The sequence below is a fragment of the Protomyctophum bolini genome (assembly GCF_963924005.1).
Source record: "Protomyctophum bolini genome assembly, chromosome: 10".
NCBI classification, from domain to species: Eukaryota; Metazoa; Chordata; class Actinopteri; order Myctophiformes; family Myctophidae; genus Protomyctophum; species Protomyctophum bolini.
Window position 1 is genome coordinate 39,818,479 of NC_137871.1, and position 21,357 is coordinate 39,839,835.

The following is a 21,357-nucleotide window of genomic DNA, read 5'->3' on the forward strand; positions in this document are numbered from 1 at the left end:
GAAGCATTTGAAATTTGTAGGGGGCAAGTCTGGCCATGCGAGACTATCATTAATGTTACCATCGTAAATATAATTTGCTTGCATAATGTTACAATAGGCTAAATAATGTCACAATTATAGTGTTTTAAAAGCCTAATGCTGCATTCACATGGGCTCAGTAAGGCTGCAACGATTAATTTATTGTAATCAAATCGATGATTCAATTAGTTGCCAAAACTAATTTTGTAATCGTAATCAAATCGTAAACTAATTGCTGGATTTTTTTTCCAATTCATTGTGGGTGTTTTTCTACTTAACTATAGTTTTTCCAGTGTTAAATATAACTAAGCTAAAGAGGAGTGACCCATCTCTCTTCCCTTACAATCTGCCCTATGCAGAATCACTGAGCCCATTTCATGTTTGTTGTAAGAAACAACCATATGAATGTGATGCAACAATGATGACCACAAGAACATGACACAACTACAGGGTAACAGTATGTCGCAAAAACACGACAACACTACAACAATAGCCAGGACATTGCCATTGATGTTCAAGACATTTCCTGTGTTGTTACAGGTGTTAAACAGTTCATGCTTGTTGGGTTTTAAATGTCAGAGTGATGCTAACAAATGAATTGGGTATATGGGAGTCTGATTCCATAAAGAAATATAGAGTCTGCAAACTCCAGTGTATTAACCCAATCGGCCCCAAGGTCTGAGGCCGGTTCTAAAAAAAAGTCTTCACATTCCATAGCCATGTTTAAGTAGAGCTTGATATACTTTGTTGTGTCGCACATCAAAAACTAAAAGTTCACAACGCGTCACAGCACTATGCTGCCTGTTCGGTTATTTTTGCCGTGCGACACCGTTGCAAACAAAGTGTAAATCCAGCTTTACGTCCTGGCTTGTAATGGACTGGGAACAGAGTTGAGAAAGGCCTTCTTTCTTTTTTTTGTGACACTGACGAAGGCCTGCGCGCTGAAACGCGTTTGTCTGTCTGGTATGACTGCTGCTGCGGAGCACTATCTTTATTAATAAAGACTCTTACTCGACTGGAAGTGCGGATTTAATTCATTTTCTATATGTTCTTTTGGAATCTGCACCCAGCCAGCACACGCCTGAAACTATATAAAACTGTCTGAGTAGAGCGGGCCTTTTCCCCTGAAGGGAACAGAGTTGAGATCACACTAGGCTACTGCATGGTAACTCACCCGCACCAGTGTAGCTGTCATACATGAACACACTGTCCTCACAGTCTTCAGGCACTTCTCATGGCACATGAAGTTACACACTGGGAACGACAAGACATTAGCATTGGGACGACAAGACATTAGCGTTAGCAGTGTACTGTTGTTATTCCATGGGGGGTACTGTACTCGTCGTAACTCGACTACTCAGAACGTTTCAGATTTTTGTCTGATATTGGTCAATGGTTATGGCTACAATGCATCCCACTTTCATTAAAACAGTAACAAAAATATTTAGGTATTATTTGTCAGCGTAACAAATTCAATAAAAAAAATTATGTTAGCTGGCAAGCTTGCTGCATTTTTCTTTTTACCTGATCTGAGGGAATATTAACTAAATGAATGAATATTAAAGCCTAACACACACACACACACACACACACACACACACACAGCACTTATTTCATGTATGTTAAATGGTCTTTAAATGTGCATGTGTTTTCTTCCCCCATGCTGCATTACAGAGTAGTTTCTTGTAGCCACTAGCCAGATCATGATTATAGAGATGCGTCTAGGCCTCTAGAGAATTCAATGAATAAGGTAACAGCCCTACGCGTAACCCAATGCTATGAAAACCAATCCTGAATCTGATACCAAGCAAACAATAAGACAGGAGGTGATCAAATCAAAAGTACATTTTTAAGCTCGGCTGTGATTAAAAGCCAAGTCGAAAAAGTACTACATAGTCTAAGTCTACATAACTATGTGCACTGCAGCTCTTAAAACCAAGAAAATACAACACTTTGGCTACTGGCTAATGCCATATTAAGTAAGCAGCCTCCATGGGAACCAGTGGTTCCCGAGGCATGTGTCCCATAGGTCAGGACTCAGAAGCCTCTCTCTCCTGACTTGGAGTCCTGAGTCTCTTGCTATGACTGTATGAGGCAGTTCAGGGCAAATTCACACTGAGTCTGTTTGATTCAAACGGTTCCCAAATACGATTGCCTGGTCCCTGCTGGCCATGATTCATATTGGCCTCGATTCTTCCGCACTCGAGTACACTGTCACATTCAACTGTAATCAATGCTTTGCCATTGCAGCGATCCATATTCGAGTACACTTCACTCTGTCCCGAGACTACCTACGCAGCATTCACACTACCACAACATCTGCCAAGTGGACCCGAGTGCGCACCCGGTGCAATTGGACCATTGTGAATCTGCCCTTAATGTACAAGTATACCCCCCCTAGGCATGATGCTAGTAAATATGTTGCAGGGACTTACACCCCCCCCCACCCCCATCTAACCCTTGATACTGAGTGCCAAGCAGGAAGGCATTGGGTAACATTGTATAGTGTTTGACTCTTTGGTGTGACTCGGCAGGGGATTGAACCCAGACCTCCCAGTCTCAGGCCAGGGCAGACACTCACCACAAGGTCAAGTTACTCACCAAATTATATCTAATATTCATCCATCCATCCATCTTCAACCGCTTATCCGTAGTCGGGTCGCGGGGGCAACAGCTCCACCAGAGTGCTCCAGACTTCCCTCTCCAGAGCAACATTAGTGACTTCCTCCTGGGGGATCCCGAGACGTTCCAAGGCCAGTGAGTCGATGTGTTTCCTCCAACTGTACCTTGGTCTGCCCCGGGGTCTCCTCCCAGTGGGACGTGCGTCGAGGACCTCCCTAGGGAGACGCCGAGAAGCATCCTAACCAGATGCCCTAACCACCTAAGCTGGCTCCTTTCCAGGCGAAGGAGCAGCGGTTCTACTCCGAGTCTCTCTCGTGTGACTGAACTTCTCACCCTATCTCTAAGAGAGATGCCAGCCACCCGTTGAAGAAAACTTATTTTGGCCGCTTGTATTCGCGACCTTATTCTTTCGGTCATGACCCACACTTCATGACCATGAGAGTAGGAACGAAGATTGCTCGGTAGACAGAGCTTTGCCTTCTGGCTCAACTCTCTTTTCGTCACAACAGTGCGGTACAGCGACTGCAATACCGCCCCTGCCGCTCAGATTCTTCGGCTGATCTCCTTCTCCGTCCTCCCCTCACTCGTGAACAACAGCCCGAGATACTTGAACTCCTTCAACTGGCGTAATGCCTCATTCGCTACCCGGACTGCACAAACCACCGATTTCGATATAATATTGATATATTGCCTGGCCCTACAACCAATGAATCGCGTAACTCATTGTTGTAACTAACTGTAGTTTGTAAATGTGTTATTAGGTTATTACCAGTTTGATCAAGAGCACTGCTACGACTATGAGTGCTATTTACAACAATGTCATACAGTTTGATGATGATGACATCATGACATGAGCAGTTTAAATTAAGCCATCACATGGCTTAAAAAACAATCGTATAAAGTGGCTTAGCCTTTTCATACGCACAATACTGCAGGCTTTAATGTATTTGTTGTTGTTTTTGTTTGTATTTCTGCCTGCTGCTTCTTCACCAAACATCCCCGCCAATCTCGTTGCCATGCCAACTGGATAAGGTGCATCACGACTTCACTGCAGCTGATTGTGCAACAGAACCTTCACACACACCCCACCAAACCCCCAAAGACCACCACTCTGCCCAGTAACAATTTTGCACACCATAGTCTTTGGTAAGGTACATGTGTTTCAGTGTAACCACTGTATGTGTTACTGTTTTCTCATCATGGCAGGCTATAGTTTACAGAAGTTGAGATGTGGTGGTTCAGTCTGCCTGTTGATTTCATTCTGTCCAAATTAATTCATATAAGGCTAGTAGCTTGTGTGGCAGCTGAAGAATAGTGGAAGGGAAGGGAAGGGTAGCCACCCCTCGGTTATTGTGCTGCTGGGTGTAGCCAAGCATCACTAGAAAGGACAATGAACCTTTTGCAGCATTGCTCTCTCGTCCACAAATACCTATGTCGTCTTATCAGAGCCACGGACTTCAAACTATCATCATCTAGCAGTAGCAATCATGTCAATGGCAGCCTACAAAAAGGTCAAACAACAAAGACCGTGCAGCTGTAGGCTAAATGAAGGAAATGTTGACTCGCACAATAAAACGCCTACATGCATGGCTGGGGGAGAGAATGGGACCAAACGAAACAGCTGTTTTAGAGTCGTACCTTCACACAAGAACCCGATGAGCCCCCAGATGAAATCGCTGCAGTTGTGGCAGAAGGTGGGCTTGGTCAGCGTGACTTTTTTGAAGCAGTGGCCGGGGGCGCTGACCTGGTACTTGTGGCGACAGCCTGCAGGGGACTGTTGTGCCCTTTTCTTGCCCGAAACGGGACTGGCAGCGGGGCTCTGCTCCGTGACGCCAGCGCCGGGATTCCCATGCTTGGCACGACTGCATTCTGCCATGTCGCCTCCACCACCTCCACCCCGGGCACCAGGTCCTCCAGACACACTTTCACCGAGACCGAGAGCGGACAAAGCAGCAAACAGCGATCAGAGTCTTCTTGTTCGCGTTCCGGGTCGTAAAACAAGCACGGTCTTCTTCCCCAGGCGGCAGAAAGGCACAGCAGCAACCCCGTTTGCTACGTGGTGGTCAGGTCTCGTCATCCTACCACCACCAAAGCAGAGCAGAACAGAACGGGGTGGCGGTGACAGGGTGGTGAATAGTGATGTTGTTGTTGTTCACTTCACCGCTGTGAAAGCTAATTAGCCTGCCTGTAAAAGTGAAACGGGGAGGCTGGTAAGCAGCTCAGCTCAGCGGACAACGTTCAACAATCACATCCAGTCACTCAGTCGTGCACGGTCTCCCCCTCCAAAAAACATAGGAAAAAAACATTGATCAAAAATGGTCGGAATCTTCCCGACAGCCACTGCTGTCATCCATCCACTGCCGCAGGTTTTGTTGGCGACACCGGAGAGTGTTTATTAATACACCCAGATCAACAAGTCTTTGGTTGAATGTGTTTTCATTTTGCCAGTCGTTTCACAGCCACAGCTTCTCATTGCTTTCACACGTCCCAATAATAAGTCCTCCTACTTCCGCCCATACATTTCCTAAACCAGATTTATCACACTTCCTTTCTTCTTTCCTTGTTTCCTTCCTCCCTTGACGTAATAACACACTTGAAACAGGGATATTATTAGTAGGCCTATATCTCATTTTGTCACACGAAGCTGAAAACCTCCCAAGATGGGGCCACCTGTCCATTAAATGAACGCAATAAATGTGGAAAAATACAAGCTTTTAGGGGCTAAATCAATTATAGTTCAATTAGTTAAAAGAAAACTGGGGACAGTGTCAATTTTGTTGACTATAAGTCTACCAAGGTTTTTCAGAAGACTAAAAAGGACTAAATATTGTGAAAATATTAACACTGACGGAATGGTTTTCTGTGAGTGCATGGTGATTGTAGGCTATGTGCTTGACTGCTTGTAGATCAAGACGTCATCACGGCCAACCCGGTCCTATAAAAAAATATAACTTTAAGAAGGGATAACTGTTAGATTATGACAACATCACAGTATAGTAATGCTGTAGAAAATGTGTAATCACAGTTAGTGTATAGCCTACACAATATGGTCAGTGTCATATCCACTGGGATGGGAAATTGGGAATCATATGGGATGTTAGCCTAATATTGAAGAAAAACAGTTAGCATATAGCTGTCTACTACATTGGTCACTGAATCATATCATACCATGGTGTCAGAAATGCAGATGTCTAATTTAAATCTAGGCGGCAGGCCTACCTGAAAAATGCAGAGGACAGGACATAGCCTGTTGTTATGTTAGAAATATAATATATCAATATAGAACTGCACTCTGTCGAGTGCCTACTTGCTTGTTGTACACAAGAAAAATGTATATTATTTGGAAGAAAATATGTTGTCACCTATACAGTATAATATTATTTATTTTAAACTCTCAATAACATTGCTTTAAATTTACTTAATCTTACACTTTAGTGATATCAATACTAAATCATGGTCTGAGTAATAAATAGGTGTCTCTAACTTCAATGTTTACATGTAATGATATCTTCATATTTATTTAAAATACTTCCGTAATCTGTAGTTGGATTTGTGATTAATTGTTTAAAGCCCAATCCGGACATGAATTGATGATATGTTTTAATGTCAAAAGGGACATACGCATCAAACCACCCGAGTAACAGTATACCACTAATCAACTCACAAATGACATATACATAGACATGTATACCTCAACATAGAGGCCTTTCCTTTAATCCACCCGACACTGAAAAAAACCCTTATTACGTCACCATCGTGAACCAATTATACCCTGGCATTGGTACATATCTTCTTCACGTCATGGGACATACGCTTCATAGCATCGACGGAAAACATACGTGCACGGTCTGCTTCCGTATGTCCCGTGCCAGCATATGACGTAATGATTACTTATGCCTGTCATGGCAGTGGCGTCGTATTACATACATGTATACATAGGGGCATTACCTTTAGTCCACCCTGAAACATGTCATCGTTACGTCACAATCGATAACCAATTATACCCTGGCATTGGTACATATCTTCATCACGTCATATGCTCATATGTCTATGTATATATGTACATGTAATTTGTGAGTTGATTAGTGGTAGCCTATACTGTGGTTACTCAGGTGGTTTGATGCATATGTCCCTTTAATCCACCCGACACCATCGTAAACCAATTATACCCTGGTATTGGTACATATCTTCATCACGATCACGTCATGGGACATACGCTTCGTAGCATGACGGAAAACATACCTGCACGGTCTGCTTCCGTATGTCCTGTGCCAGCATATGACGTCATATCAAATGCTGCTAAGGGACATACGCAGATCGTAGCACCTGACTGATAACATGACTTGCGCGCTCTGCTTGGGCAAATAATAAAAATGCACTGCTGTAGCAGGGAGCACAGCACGTGTTGATGAGTTGCAGGACACATGAGAAGCCAACAACTAAGGAATGAATGATCACACTCATAGTCTTAATGCCAAAAGATCTAAACATTGGCCAATTAAGTAAGTTTTACTTTTTTCATTTATTCTAATCATTTCATCATTAATTTCTTTACGTGTTAAAGTGTGTATTAAAGAACTCAGAAACAAGCTACAGTAGGCCTACAGTATAGTCTGCCCAGAAACATAGCATGCCACACACATATAGCACAACACTGACATCTAGTGACTATCTGCAGCATATTCTATCGTGGAGAGGAAAGGAAAGAAGAGGGGAAGGAGACAATTAAGGAGAAGGAAGAATTGATTGATTGAAAATTGCAGTTTATGGAATGAATGGGTACAGTTCGAACGATAGTCAATACAAACATTATATGAGGATAAAACCATTAAAAGCACTAAGACTTGTTTACATCAGGGCCCTCCATTTTCAATTCATCAGAAGAGCGTGAGAGAATGGGAGGAGGAGATAGTAGGAAACCCACAAAGCCAAACAAATGCTATTGTTGTTTTTATTTAGGTTTTTTCTTTTTACATTTGCTTGCTAGTATAGTAGTAATTTGAGTAAGCCTACATGTTAGTGTAATGATTTCAAATTGCCACCAGATGTCAGTCTAGAACAATGAAAAGTCTTTAAATTGTTGAATATTTGGTCCATAGTATTTATTATTAATGGTACCATTTCTGCTTACTTTCAGTATTTTTGTCCGAATATAATAGAATAATTGATATTGTTCTAAAACAATAGCAGGATTAACACTATATCATTTTCATTCTGTCTTGTTTGTATCTACTCTTTGTCTGTCTGTCTGTCTGTCTGTCTGTCTGTCTGTCTGTCTGTCACACTTTCCAGTGTGTGTGTGTGTGTGTGTGTGTGTGTGTGTGTGTGTGTGTGTGTGTGTGTGTGTGTGTGTGTGTGTGTGTGTGTGTGTCACCCTAGTCAAAAAGTCCTATAGGATCTTCGAAATGTCCAATAGGATCCTACAGGATTTTGAAATCCTATAGGAATCCTATTGGATTTTTACACATATCCAACACAATCCTATAGGATTGTATCAGCACTTTATAAAATCCAATTGGATTTTCCAAAGTGCCAATAGGATCTTATTGGGTTATATCCAATTTTGGAAAGTCCAACAGGATTTTTCAAAGTTTCAATAGGATTCCATTGTAGTATGGGGATTTTGGGTGACGTACAATTCTATAGTTAACCTTCGATAATCATATACCGGTAATAATAATAATATAATTGCCGGGGAGCCGGGGGGTGATACTGTCGTGATTCAAGCAAGACGTAAACTGCCTCTTTGTTTGTTATTGGTTGACACTACGTCACGGTTTCATGTTAAGATCTACAAGCTAACAACTCGACGCGTCGCAACGCGGAGTGAGCTTGTAGATCTGTTCGTTTTTGAGCGCGAGTTTTGAACTTTCCAGAAGGGGAAATAATAAAACTGCGTCACGTCTTGGTCTGATGGTCATGGACTCCCACTTTCAGCAGTTTATTCAGCGTTTTTTTTAGGTGAGTGTTTATTAAATGGCAAAGAACTCCGTTTTTTATGTCACTGGGGAAACTTTATTTATGTAATTTGCTATTTGTTTGCATACTTAAGTTATACTTGTCCCATAACACATGGAACCGCGGTGGAGGGGCTATTTTGTACCGTGTTTTGGTGTGGTTGCTTTGAAGACGGTGGAAATGGCTGTTTTGGATATTGAGTATTTTTAATATAAGCCTTCCATTTGGTAAAAACACAGGCTTTAACTATCTTCGGGTGCAGTTGCCCAACAATATCAGGGCAGGCCCTTTATTAATTTGCAACTGTCATGTCACCCCTGGCGTCGCGACACATGACCTTAATTGTAGTTCGGCTATTTTCAATATAGGGCATAATTATAAGTTCAAATATTGAAAATACCCTATTGACAAGCTTACAACGGTCGCATAGTGACTTGTTTAGGGCGGTTGGTGTAATAGATAATCTATTTTGATATATTATTAGTCCACTTGCCAGAATGTGAACCCAGGCATATCGAGTACACCAAACGTTGTAGGCTGTTAGAAATGTTGAGTATATGGGTCCCCAGCATGTAGAAACTGACAGATGCTAACTTGCATATGTTGAGCAATTTTCATAATTGGCATAATATGTGACCATATACCATTAACAACCTATAAGGGAAACACAATCTAAATTTGATCATGCTTTAAGGGTTTTCATGATGCTGAATCCATTCCAAGCATTAGGTTTGCACACAATACACACCTTGGGCTAAGAACGGCCATAGCCATCAGCACATTTGGGCAAGTGCTACATAAAGCATGATGACATTTCTTTTTGCCTTCTATATATTATGCCAATTATGAAAATTGCTCAACATATGCAAGTTAGCATCCGGCAGTTTCTCCATGCTGGGGACCCATACTCAACATTTCTAACATAAAACCTTGGTGTACTCAACAAACATGTCCGGGTTCACAATGGGGCTCTATGGGCTGGCAAGTAGACTATAGTAGGGCATAATGGTTCTCAAAGTGGGGCCTGGGCCGGGGTACAGGAGGTAAAATAGCAAAGAATCTGTTAGACCACTATGTTATACTTTGGCTATTCCAAAATGGCCAATCTTCAAGCTCACAACATTGCATTGCAAGCCAATTGCATTGCAATAGGCTGTGAGTTTGTAGATTGGCTATAGCTATTTTCCTTGAAACTTTGTGAAATGTCCTGATTCATTTTGAATTAATACCACAAAATCTCCTATGGGAATCACTGGTGCAAAATTGGGCTTGAGACCAGATATTATGTTGAATAGCCAACATGAGTAATATAATGTTAAGTTAGTTGCTCTACTTATCTACCAGTATGTATTTATTTTATTTTATGTTATGTATAACTTGTTGTATTGGTATGAAAGTGATGTATTGGTATGAAAATGTGTTTACATAAAGATTACCAGAATAGTAATTAATTTAGCTATACTGATGATTTCATTGTAGTTCACCATTTATGCTGGTCATCTCTCTGAGTTATCTTTTCTTCCTCTCATTATTCCTCTGCAGAGAGCCCGCTACAAGAACATCATGTGATCACGCCAGCCAACCAAGTTGAGATGTCCACCAGTGCTGAGGATGGCCATAGACAGTCGAGATCCTGATCTGAAGAATGCAAGTAAAACAAAACTACGAAGTCTTTTGATCCAGACTCTTTTTAACCACCTCAGTAAGACAACAATGTATACGTTTCTACTACGTATGCCATTCTAACTTGAGTAATTGTCACGGCACTGCACTGTATCGCTATGTAAAGATTCATCATAGAAGTATCCATGTCGGACGGACCATTCCACCTCACACGGGATGTTGCAAATAGTGAGGAGAGATTATTTTCATTTGAGAGAGAGAAAAGGTTACATCATCATAACTGACCAGTGGTCCATTCATGTACTCTACTGTATACTGTACTTAACAACATAAAACAAGGTATATTTCAAGAGCAAGGGGTCGCAGTAAACATCCACCCTAAATCTTCTTCTTCCACACTGGGAGAAAAACAGCATCTGAAAGTTTGATGGGATGCATTTTTACATGCATTTTTACAGGAGAAGATGACCGAAGCATTAAAGAACATTTGAGAGTCATGAAATAGGACCATCCAGACCTAGAGCTCCCCAAGAAAGGTTGACACGAATCAAAATTTGTCCAACCACAGCACAGAAGAGACGATCTCTGAGTTCCCATGTCTCAGACTATCCAAAATAGTAAGTACAATAATGTGTCAATTGTCTCCTCATTTAATTGCATGAGTTATGACTATATTTTATACACGTTTCCTCTACTTTGCCTTCTAAAGCTCGCTTGGGATCTGAGAGATATCGCCAACATTGATGTGGACCAACAAATCCTCAATAAGCTCGCTGCGATGGCAGAAAAAAGGTAATTGCCAGAATCTAATTTGGTTAGATTTTCAAGTAACAAAAACTGACTGATGGCAGTAGCACCCTGAATCACTCACTCACTCACTACTTGACTGACATTTGTTCTCGTGATTTTAAAGGATTATGAAAATAACATTATTATAATAAATCTTTGTATTTTCTTTTTTTAAGGCCTCCAATCGGAAGCAGCAATTCTGCTCTTGCCTGCACTATTCAAGGAGAAACCAGAGTTGCTGTTTGAAGTTGAGGTGAGCCATGAACCGTTCACTAGTGTGAGAAGCACTATGTAATTGAAGCACATTTTATTATTGCATTAGTTTTTATATTATCATATGGTTGTTTCTGTTTTTGACACAGTGGCTCTGCAGGAGACTAGCCAGAGGGTGTGTGTTTGTCTGATGGTTAATGGTATTCCCTCTCCCCAGGGCCAAGCTCAGACCAGCACTGATATGTCGACACCAAAGATGATGCTGAAAGGCTGCAGGGAGGGTCACCACACCATGCGGTCGATGGATGACCAGGTAATCACAGAGGAGTGTGTTTTTTGTGTCCGTATCACTACGCCCAAAAAAATAGTTCCATGTGATAGAGGGGTCAAAGTCAAACTAATATTTTAGAAAGGTCAACAATATAAATTATGTTAGTTTTATGGATTAATTTACTTTTACTGCGTGGTTCCAGTGCCCCCCCACAAAATGACCGGAACTACTTAATATTGACAAAAACCAGAGCAGAACTCCCACCACGGGACTCAATCGGGCAATCAATGAATACAGTTGCAACCACTATATTAATGGCAATACTTTCTTGGATAATTTCTTATAGGATAATAATCCCATAGAAAAAATCCTATTGGACTTTTTTTTATAAGAAAATATCCAATAGGATTTGTTCCAAAATCTTATAAGATTTTTTAATTGGATTTCCAATAGGATTTTTTCTATTGGACTTTTTGACTAGGGCACAGTGTGTGTGTGTGTGTGTGTGTGTGTGTGTGTGTGTGTGTGCGTGTCTGTGTGACTGTGTGTGTGACTGTGTGTGTGTGTGTGTCGCGTGTTCGGGTCCCGTTCATGACGGCCTTTGCTGCGTGTGACATGTCTCTCCCCGACTCTCTCCTTCTTTCCTATACCTTCACTTAATCACTTCATAGATATCAATATAGGCAAAAAGCCAAACAACTCTTTAAAAAAAAGGCGCCGTGGAGGTCATTGTCAAATGATGTGACGCTCGAGGCTCGAGCAGTCAGAGCGCGCCAAAAACATCCGACCTATACTAACCCCACACTGCCACAGTATACGTACGACACACACTGTTTGTCTGATATTTTCGGCCGACATAATACCGGGCAACTGCTTAACTTTGACGAAGTATCATTTATATACTATATATAGGCCTATGTAATATAGGCTGTTGCTATATTGGACACTTTACATGCAGAACAGAAGACAAGGTAAAGACATTTAACTATAGCCTACTTGGCAGCCATTGACAAAATAACAAGGTGACAACTGACAAGCGTTAATGATGACAATATCAGCAGCACCTGGCACCTGACACAATTTTGACATTATATAAATAACCTCAATCAGATTTCCCACACTATATCAAGCTATAGTAGCCTACTTCCCTATAAATGTAGTGGAGTCAAAAATTATATGCTACAATTTGTCTTTGAAGCTATTGGATGTTGGCGGCTATCCAAAAATCCACGGAACTGGCGACATGTTTTGGTTCCAGACAATTCCAAACCAACTTTTCAGGTCCTGATTCTGAATCTGAACAAATTCTTTTTTTTAGTGGAAACTGAAACTTGTTCAATATTAGGCGGGAAAAAAAGAACGTAACCGGTCCAACAGCGGTGGAAAACGGGCCACATATCCTCAAACATGTATTGAATTATAGGTTTCATGATTAGTCTACTATCTACGACCGCAGGCAGGCACTGAATATCACTTGCTTGGATCGAGGCTCATCTGCTCTACAAGTAAAATGTCCTAGGCTACACCAGTAGGGGTCACTGTAGCTGACTATATCCATTGTCGTTTGGCTCTCAGCTAAAATTGATTGATTGATTGAAAATTGTATTAACATTTTGCAGAATGGGTACAGCAGGCTATAGTTCAAGGAAAGTACAGGTCAATGGTCAATACAAACTAAACTCTAGGAGGATAAAAAAACAGAAAAATTAATTCTTGCCTTGTTTACATCAGGGTCCTCCATTTTCAATTCATCAAAACATTTAAAGACATAGGCTACTTATATACTTCTATGCAAAAAATAAAACCTTTGGAACTCCTTGCCTAGTCTAAAACTTGAGACGGATGGTAATGTGTTCTACAGAGGACTCAAACTATGGTTGAAATCAAATCAACTGTGCTCATGTATAGTCTGACTGGTTACCTGAGTGATTATGTTTATTTTTGTTTTATGGGTCAATGTAATGGCTATTAAGTTTGTTGTGAAATATTATTAGTATAGTACATTATTAGATTGTATAGATGTATAGGTAGTTCAAATTTGTATAGAACGGCCTAACCAGCGACTGGAGTTGCAAATTAGCCATGGCTATATACCCTATATACCGTATGCAACGCAAAAAAAGGGTGGGGGGGACTTTTACTTTTTTATAGGGGCCAGTTTCGAATTGCAGCCACATGTAAGTGCTATTTGAGAGCGGTTTTGAAGGAGTCTAGGGATTCACATTTATTAACGGCAGTTGGTAGGGCGTTCCACATTTTAGTGGCATAGGAGCAAAATGAATTTAACCCCTAGTTTGAGCCGAATCTGCAGTGAACTTAGTTTATGGAACTCCTTGGTGTTGTGATCGTAGACTTTGTTGAAATTCAGCAAGTATTTTGACAAATGACAGATAGGTGTAGCGAATCTTGTAGACCAGGCGCATTGCAAGTTGTTGTACTATGTCGTCAATTTAACCTAAGCCAGCGATTCCCAAACCCTTTTGGCCATGCATCCCCCGTTACCTCCTGACCTAGCTGACTCACCCCCCACAAGGAAATATAAATTGCATAAGCTATATAGAGATTCCTATTTATCCACATATATGAACCTGAATAGTGAATATGTCATATATATGCAGCATAGGCTATATTCTGCATATACTTGCCATATATTGGCATAATATGTTAATATATTTAAAATAAAACCATAGCACCACCATTAGCCCTTTCATGTCGTGCACCCAGAAGGCGCCCGCGCACCACAAGGGGTGCACGCACCACAGTCTTAAAGACAATGCTTTCTCACTTTTCCTCTTGAGCCACACATGTTTAATTGTTTTTCATTTTCTGTTTGGCATAACCTCATTTCATACTCAGTATTCCCACATGTCGGTATTCAGTCATTATTCAACGGTTTGCTGTTTAACTATGCCGGCTAAGTTAGCAATCAGTTGATCTTGACTTCTACCGTTTTATATGCATATATTAATTTTATTTCATAATCATTTGGACAGACTGAATGGGTTGGTCAACATACTTTTATTTCTTTCAAGGTCAAACAGTTTGAGTTACCATTACTATGTTGTCAAACACCCACTACTCACACCATCCTCATTTCCTGGTCACAAAAGAGTCACTATTGCATCCACTGCTCCTTTTATAGGTGGAGGAGTCAATTGGGTTGCACCATGTTGCAGGGGTGCCTGGGTCTGGCAATGCATATTATTTAATATGGTTACAACGGGACGGGTTGTTTAAAACCTGGTTGTTAATCATTTTAGGATTGACAATTATGCTGTGAATGTCTGGAAATGTTTCTAGGTTATATGTTCACTAGTGTGGTAAGTGAATGCTTTGGGGAAACCTGTCTTTAGACAGTTGGTATGGGCCACTAGTGAGTTCATGTTCATGTAGTCACTTCATGGTGAGACATGAGAGAGAGGGGGCACAATGCGGGAAGCTCTGCCCTAGGACAGTGTAGGGACTGGTAATGTCCACACTGGATGCTTGAATTTAAGCATGTAATTTAATTTTGCTATTTTCATTTTATTTGAAAGTTATAGTTTATTTTTGTGAAAAATATTTTCCTGAGAAATAAACCTTTGGCAACGATGGAGATCTTTTGGTATGTCATTTTTCTGTGCACCTAGCCCTCATCAAACAGACTCATTTACAGTCTGGGAACCACTGACCATCTTTCTAACTTATCAAAATGAGCAGGGTGGTGAGGTGGGTTCTGAGAGTAAGGCCTATAGTAGCCTGACCAGTTTGTTTTGGGATGTTTTAGCCTTGTTTTTAGGGCCTTTGAGGTGCTGTGGTACCAGGAGAGGCACATTGCATATAGTCGAAGAAACCTTGTATGAGGTCTCCTGTTTAGGGTCTTCAAAGTAGTGTTGGTGCACTATAGAGCAGCAGAGGAACACTTTGCCAGTAACTGATGATACGGTTATACAGCTAAACAACAGTCCAGTATAGCATTTATTTCCACCAATTGGAGGAATTTGTATGTTTAAAACCTGACATGTACCGTAACTGAGAGAGAGGAAACCCAGGCCTATGTGATTAACAGGATGAACTATAGTTTTAGGCCTATGTATCAAAAAAGGCAATCTCCACATAGCTGATTGATTGATTGAAATATTATTATTTATTAACAGTTTGCAGAATTACAGTACATTTCAAGCACAAACTCAATACAAAGACTGTTAACTGTGAGTGGACGACCCAATTAAGCATTACACTTGTTTACAACAGGGTCCACCTTGTTCAATTCATCAAAACATTTATAGACGTACAAATAGACACTTCTATATAGTTAAAGAACAGAACGGGCATTAAGGATTTCTTAATGACTGTTGGTAGGGCGTTCCACATTTTGGTGGCATAGGAGCGAAAATAATGTAGTCCCTTGTTTGTGCCGAATCTGGGTTGTACATGGTTTGTTGCACTCCCTCTGGTGTTGTGGGTGTGGAATTCGTTTACATTAAGGAAGTATCTAGACAGGTACATGGGTATCTTGGTGGTGTAATCGAATCTTGTGGACCAGACCCATTGTAAGTTTGTAAGCTCATTGACTATTGTTACCACCAAGCCAAGACACTGAACAGTGTCAACAAAATGCTCATTATTTATAAGTCACAGACAGTGCACTGGATAGGCTCAAGGGGACTTTAATGGTTTTCAGTCCAAGCCAATTAAGGACCCCTTATGTGAGAAAGAGATGAAGCTAGGGACCGCCCCACTATATGGTATAAAATTGTGTTGCAGAGTTAAACTTTTTCATATAGTTTTCCTATAGCCTTATGCTTCATAGCCCCACAAGCAGAACCCAAATGTAGTAAAGTTTCTGACACTTTGATTACTAAAGCTAGGTCCGGTCATAAAAGCTTTCGGAGGGTTCCGAGAGGGGCTATATGCTTCATAGACTTGTTAGACAGCATTGTCAATGTGTAGCACATGGATTAGTGTTACCGTTATCATTATGTAGTTTAACCACTCCCTCAATACTTCGAAAACGTGTACTTTGTCTGCTCTTTTCCCCCCCCCAACACCAAAACTCTTCGTCAAAAATAGCCAATCTACAAGCTCTCAACACAACATCAAGGCGTATGAGCTTGTAGATCTGCTATTTTCTGCTAATGTTCGTCTCAGAATAGGGATAGCAGGGTTCAAGTGGTTCATGTAAAAGATTTGATGCCCCCTGTAGTAACTCTGAGGACCCCCTAGCTAGGGTCCTGGACCCCCTGTTGAAAACCCATATTCTAAATGTGACTGTCCATATTGTTATGGTACCAATACGATAATTATCTTTTGACTATAGAGCTATAACTGAAAATATGGAGCGGGAAGAGAGACATATTGATGAAGAGATCATCATCATCATCATTATTATTATTATTATTATTATTATTATTATTATAAATTAAGTAAAAAGCGTAGCCTATAGGCGTACGTACGTGCTGGTGGTGGTATTTTTAGATGGCCGGGACATTGCCCCCTAAACTTTCAATTAGATTTAAAGTAAATTATAGACTATATAGCCTACATAAGTAGGCCTAAACCATGTGGTTCTTATTCAGCCAATTTGAAATCATGATTCAGCTGCGAGCCATCACATTCACAACGGCACAACATGAGCACGTAAGCAGAGGCATGGGCTGCAGCCTGCAGGCTATGTGTTGTTTGAATGCAATATGAAAACATAGCCTGGTGGTGTGGCTCATGTATGATGATGATGCATCATAATAATCTAACGCCCACTCGAATATCATTGAGAGAGAGAGAGAGAGAGAGAGAGAGAGAGAGAGAGAGGTTACAAAAACACTCGCCCCCTTTTCCCTGACAACGCCTCCCCGTACGAGCGAGTGTGCTGCTCCAGTCCAGCGCCGCGCAATAACAAACACGCTCTCTTCTACACTCCGACAGGACAGCCAGGCGTGAACAGTCACACAAGTCGACCCGCTGCCAGTCTGTCTGTCTGCTAACGCGCAAACGAGAGCCCAGCCACCCCGCTACCTCGGTGTGGACATGAGCCCGGGGACCCGGAGATGAGGCTCCGAAATGGCACCTTCCTAACGGTCTTATTGTTCGGTCTATGTGGACTCATCTCGCTCTCCTGGTACACCGCATTCAGCAGCTCTAAAGGTAAGGAAGCCTGCCTGTGTGCGTGTGTGTTTGGGCTGGGGGGGGGTGTGCGGACAGGCGGCATATATATTAGGCTACTACATACTGTCTGTAATATCTTGTATTAATTCGGCTGGAGATTGTGTGAATGTATTGTGGTGTGCACTGTGCGCAGTGGTGCCGGGGTTGCAAGAGGCAGCCTAATCTAGAGAGAGGCTGAGAGAGATTGCAGCTCCGTATGGGTGTTGTTGGAGGCTTCATAGATAGAGAGCATCGGTCCCTGCTGTACTGCTATATCAGTGACAGCCTCTTTACATTTTGTCATGCATTATCTCTCCACTGCCTCTGCTTCCTTGATCAGCTTCACATCACCACCGTGCATCACTGAATACATAGCCAGCCCCATATAGGCGCATCAAGACATTTTATGTTTTAATGTGCACAAATAATGCCTCTGCTGCTGAGACAGCAAAAAAAGCCTTGCTCCTGAAACCAGGTATAGCTAGGCGTGAGGTGCTGCTGGATTGTAATTTGGAACTAAAAGTAACAACAGTGTTGTAGTCTCTCCTGCACTTGGCTCCCAGAAAGAACCATGCACTCTCTTGTTGGAGAGAATTAACATTTCATGAATGATCCTCTTGACAAATAGTCCATGACGGCTTGGTTTTCGCAATTCCCCAGATGTGGACTGTTAGATGCTTGCTTAACAATATACATTTTAGGTAAATTGTTCCAAAATATTATTGCTCGCTGACTTGAGTGCAGACAGTTCGGTCTGTTTGGTTTCTTTTTGAAGTCACTCTCTGCAAGCCAAGAAGTGCCCTGTTCAATCGTGCCAATAATACAGTCCTTTGTCCTGACTGTGTGAGTGTGTGATGGCTAGAAAGTTCATGCCAGGCTCAGGTTCCATCGCTGACATTGATGCTGCAACAGTCCCTGCCAAGTGTTCAATAGAACTGTTTAAGCAAACCAAAGTGTACTCTTTATTTGTTTTCATTCAGAGCCCAATTCTGACATGAGGCCTGACAGACTCCTTTTATAGCCACAGTATCCTGTATCACACCTAGTGGGTTACATTTCCGACCAAAGGGCAGTGTAGTTGTTGCATGCTGTGTTGTTGTGGTTCCTGTTTGAAGATGAACCTAAATGCATAGGCTATTATAAATAATTAGCCTGCCACTGCTGAATGCCAAATCCTCCAGACCTGATACCAAATCTCAGAGAAATGTGATAGCTGGTAGGGCCTGTTTTGCGCACATATTTGACAGTTGACAGTACTTGACAGTGACACAGTGAAAGAACAGTGGTCAGACCACACAGACTAGTTGTTGTACACAACTGGAATGCACCTGCTGAGCTGCATTATGTACAACACACTCCACATTTTATGAGGCTGGACTTTCACTCTGTCATGTGCTCTCTTGCATTCGTGTATTTTTTCCCCACACAGTACAACAGCCTCTATATGCACACGCCCAGCTGCTGCCTCTGTGTGACATACTAGCGTGGATGTACTTGTACATCAATTACTGGGGGATGCACTTGTACTTCAAGCTGCCTCACGCTATACATGTGTCCCTGCACATGTCCAGCTGCTGAGGCTGAGGTTTTTCAGGAGACCACATATACATTCACATACACAATTACACATACACGCATTATTACACAGAGGGACACTTACTTTCCAATGCTGTTTCCTGCCATGCCGTACTTTCGGTACATCTTCATCCTCATCATTATCGCCAAGTTCCTGAGGAAGGCGTGCTGTGGCTTGCTGCATCCTGTCTGTTCCATCATGAGTGCCTGAGTATGCTCTCACATATTGATTCTTACTGATGGTAATTAACTGGGGGGGATTGTGTGTGTGTGTGTGTGTGTGTGTGTGTGTGTGTGTGTGTGTGTGTGTGTGTGTGTGTGTGTGTGTGTGCGCGCCTGTGACCGTTTCCTCGTCTCACTACCTCTCTACAAGCCAGCAGCCCAGCCAGCACTTGGGCAAATTAATTCAGTCAAGCAAACAGCTAAACGTGATTGCAGAGGGGCTGTTTGATACATTTATTCCAACGGGACCCGGGGCTGTTTCAATCTGAAAAACACTGACTGCTCAGCAGCATACTACCACATGCCAGTGTAATATCAACAGGGCAGGAGGAACGCGGGTCCCCACCCATAAATATACATTTGGCAAACGGAATTGACGAAGAAATGAGTTTGTCTGTGGAAATATTGCATTGACTAGTACTGGATCGTGTGGCTGTATAGCATGAAACTAAGATTCTCTGAGGAGGATGTGCAATTGTGCATTTCAGAGGTCAGGTCAGCTGTCACAAAATGCTAATTTGTTGTGTGTACTTCTGTATTCTTATGTAGTAGCCAAATACTGCACCATATGCAATCATCATTCAGCTAAAAACTATTTTGCTTGCAGAGGGCAAATGGCAACAGCCTGGTTTGTGTAGCAATATTGAAGAAGGCCATGGATTGACCCAGAGGTACTGCTAGAGCAGAATGTAGAGTGAATCTTTATGAACAAGAGATACAGAGAACACTTCTTGCTCCTCCATGTTGTATTTCATAACTAGAGAAGAGGTTTAAATCAATTAAATGAGCATCTTGTTTTGCAAGTGATGAACAGTGAGTGCACTACTAGTTGTATATTCCTAGATTCCCTCTACTCGACAAAGCGTAATAATCACTGCAATGATCAGAGACGAAGGGATATTGGTGTAACTAGACAAGGAACATATGGATGAAAGGCATGACATGAGGTCTTTGCCGCTTGACCGCATGAGGGCCCATGATGTCATTGGCAGACATTTGAAAATTCATCTCTTCAAATGCCTTCCATCCTTTCCGCGTAACCCCTTAACTCTACCTGTAGCAGGCCATGTTATGCTATAAACATTTTGTTCTTGTACAGAATTCTAGGTTCTACATTATGATCTTGTTATACTAATTGAATAATCAAAAGTGTGAGTTACTATCGATATTGAAAGTATCAAAATGCTGTGTTATCATCTGAATTATGAATATTATTTTGTTTCGGTCCCTCAACAACTATAAGCAAGTTAACCCATTCTGACCTGAGATCAGATTCATACGAGGTTTCCACTGGACACACACTGGGTCTGATCAACCCATTCTGACCTGAGATCAGATTCTAAAAATGTCAGTCGTTCTTCGAATTTTTCAAAAATAGCAGACCTACAAGCTCGTATCGCGCCACTCGGTGGCGCGATATGAGCTTGTAGATCTGTTATTTTTCAATAGCTAAAGAATAACATGATGCTGAACACCAAAATGGGTGCCCGGTCAGAATGGGTTAAGCAACAAGACAAGTTAAGCAAGTTAAGCCACGTGCACTAGTCAGAATGTAGCCTTTTGTGTAGCCTTTTGTTACAGTTAGGTGATGTCGCCATATGTCCTACTGCGAAGTAGTAGTTTACAATTATAAATAGTATACTGTATGTCAGTGGTTCTCAAACCTTTTCAAGTCAAGGGCCCCCAAATTGACATTAATTATCCTGCAGGCCCCCATTTGAAAAGATATGCCAGGGACCGGGACCCCCATAAGGAAAGATTTTTACGGCTCTAGCAGTGATTCTCAACCTGTTTAATTTCAAGGACCCCCAGTTTGACCTGAATTAGGCTACAGACCCCCCATTTAATGGCATTTCTATCTCTGAGACCCCCAAATTATTTTGTAAAATCAATGTTAATTTAACTCTGAGAGTGTACAAATACTCTCAAGAGTTACAGACCCA

The 21,357-nt window shown here is 41.7% G+C and overlaps 2 protein-coding genes across 5 annotated transcripts in view; one reads left to right on the forward strand and one right to left on the reverse strand.

Moving 5' to 3' along the window:
• dgkq (diacylglycerol kinase theta) overlaps positions 1-5,104 on the reverse strand; it is a 31,468-nt gene extending 26,364 nt beyond the window's left edge. For all 4 annotated transcript variants that reach the window (XR_013964757.1, XR_013964758.1, XM_080774286.1 and 1 more), the window contains exons 1-2: positions 4,279-5,104; positions 1,193-1,272 (exon numbers count right to left, since the gene is read on the reverse strand). Coding sequence is in view for 2 of the 4 variants with exons in the window: in XM_080774286.1 (XP_080630412.1) it covers positions 1,193-1,272; positions 4,279-4,516 (318 nt within the window). In the remaining 2 variants the exon portion in view is untranslated. The remainder of the gene's footprint in view (positions 1-1,192; positions 1,273-4,278) is intronic.
• A 12,234-nt stretch (positions 5,105-17,338) lies between these two features.
• mgat4b (alpha-1,3-mannosyl-glycoprotein 4-beta-N-acetylglucosaminyltransferase B) overlaps positions 17,339-21,357 on the forward strand; it is a 183,262-nt gene continuing 179,243 nt past the window's right edge. The window contains exon 1 of the mRNA XM_080773691.1: positions 17,339-17,617. Within this exon, the coding sequence (XP_080629817.1) occupies positions 17,521-17,617 (97 nt within the window). The 5' untranslated portion in view covers positions 17,339-17,520. The remainder of the gene's footprint in view (positions 17,618-21,357) is intronic.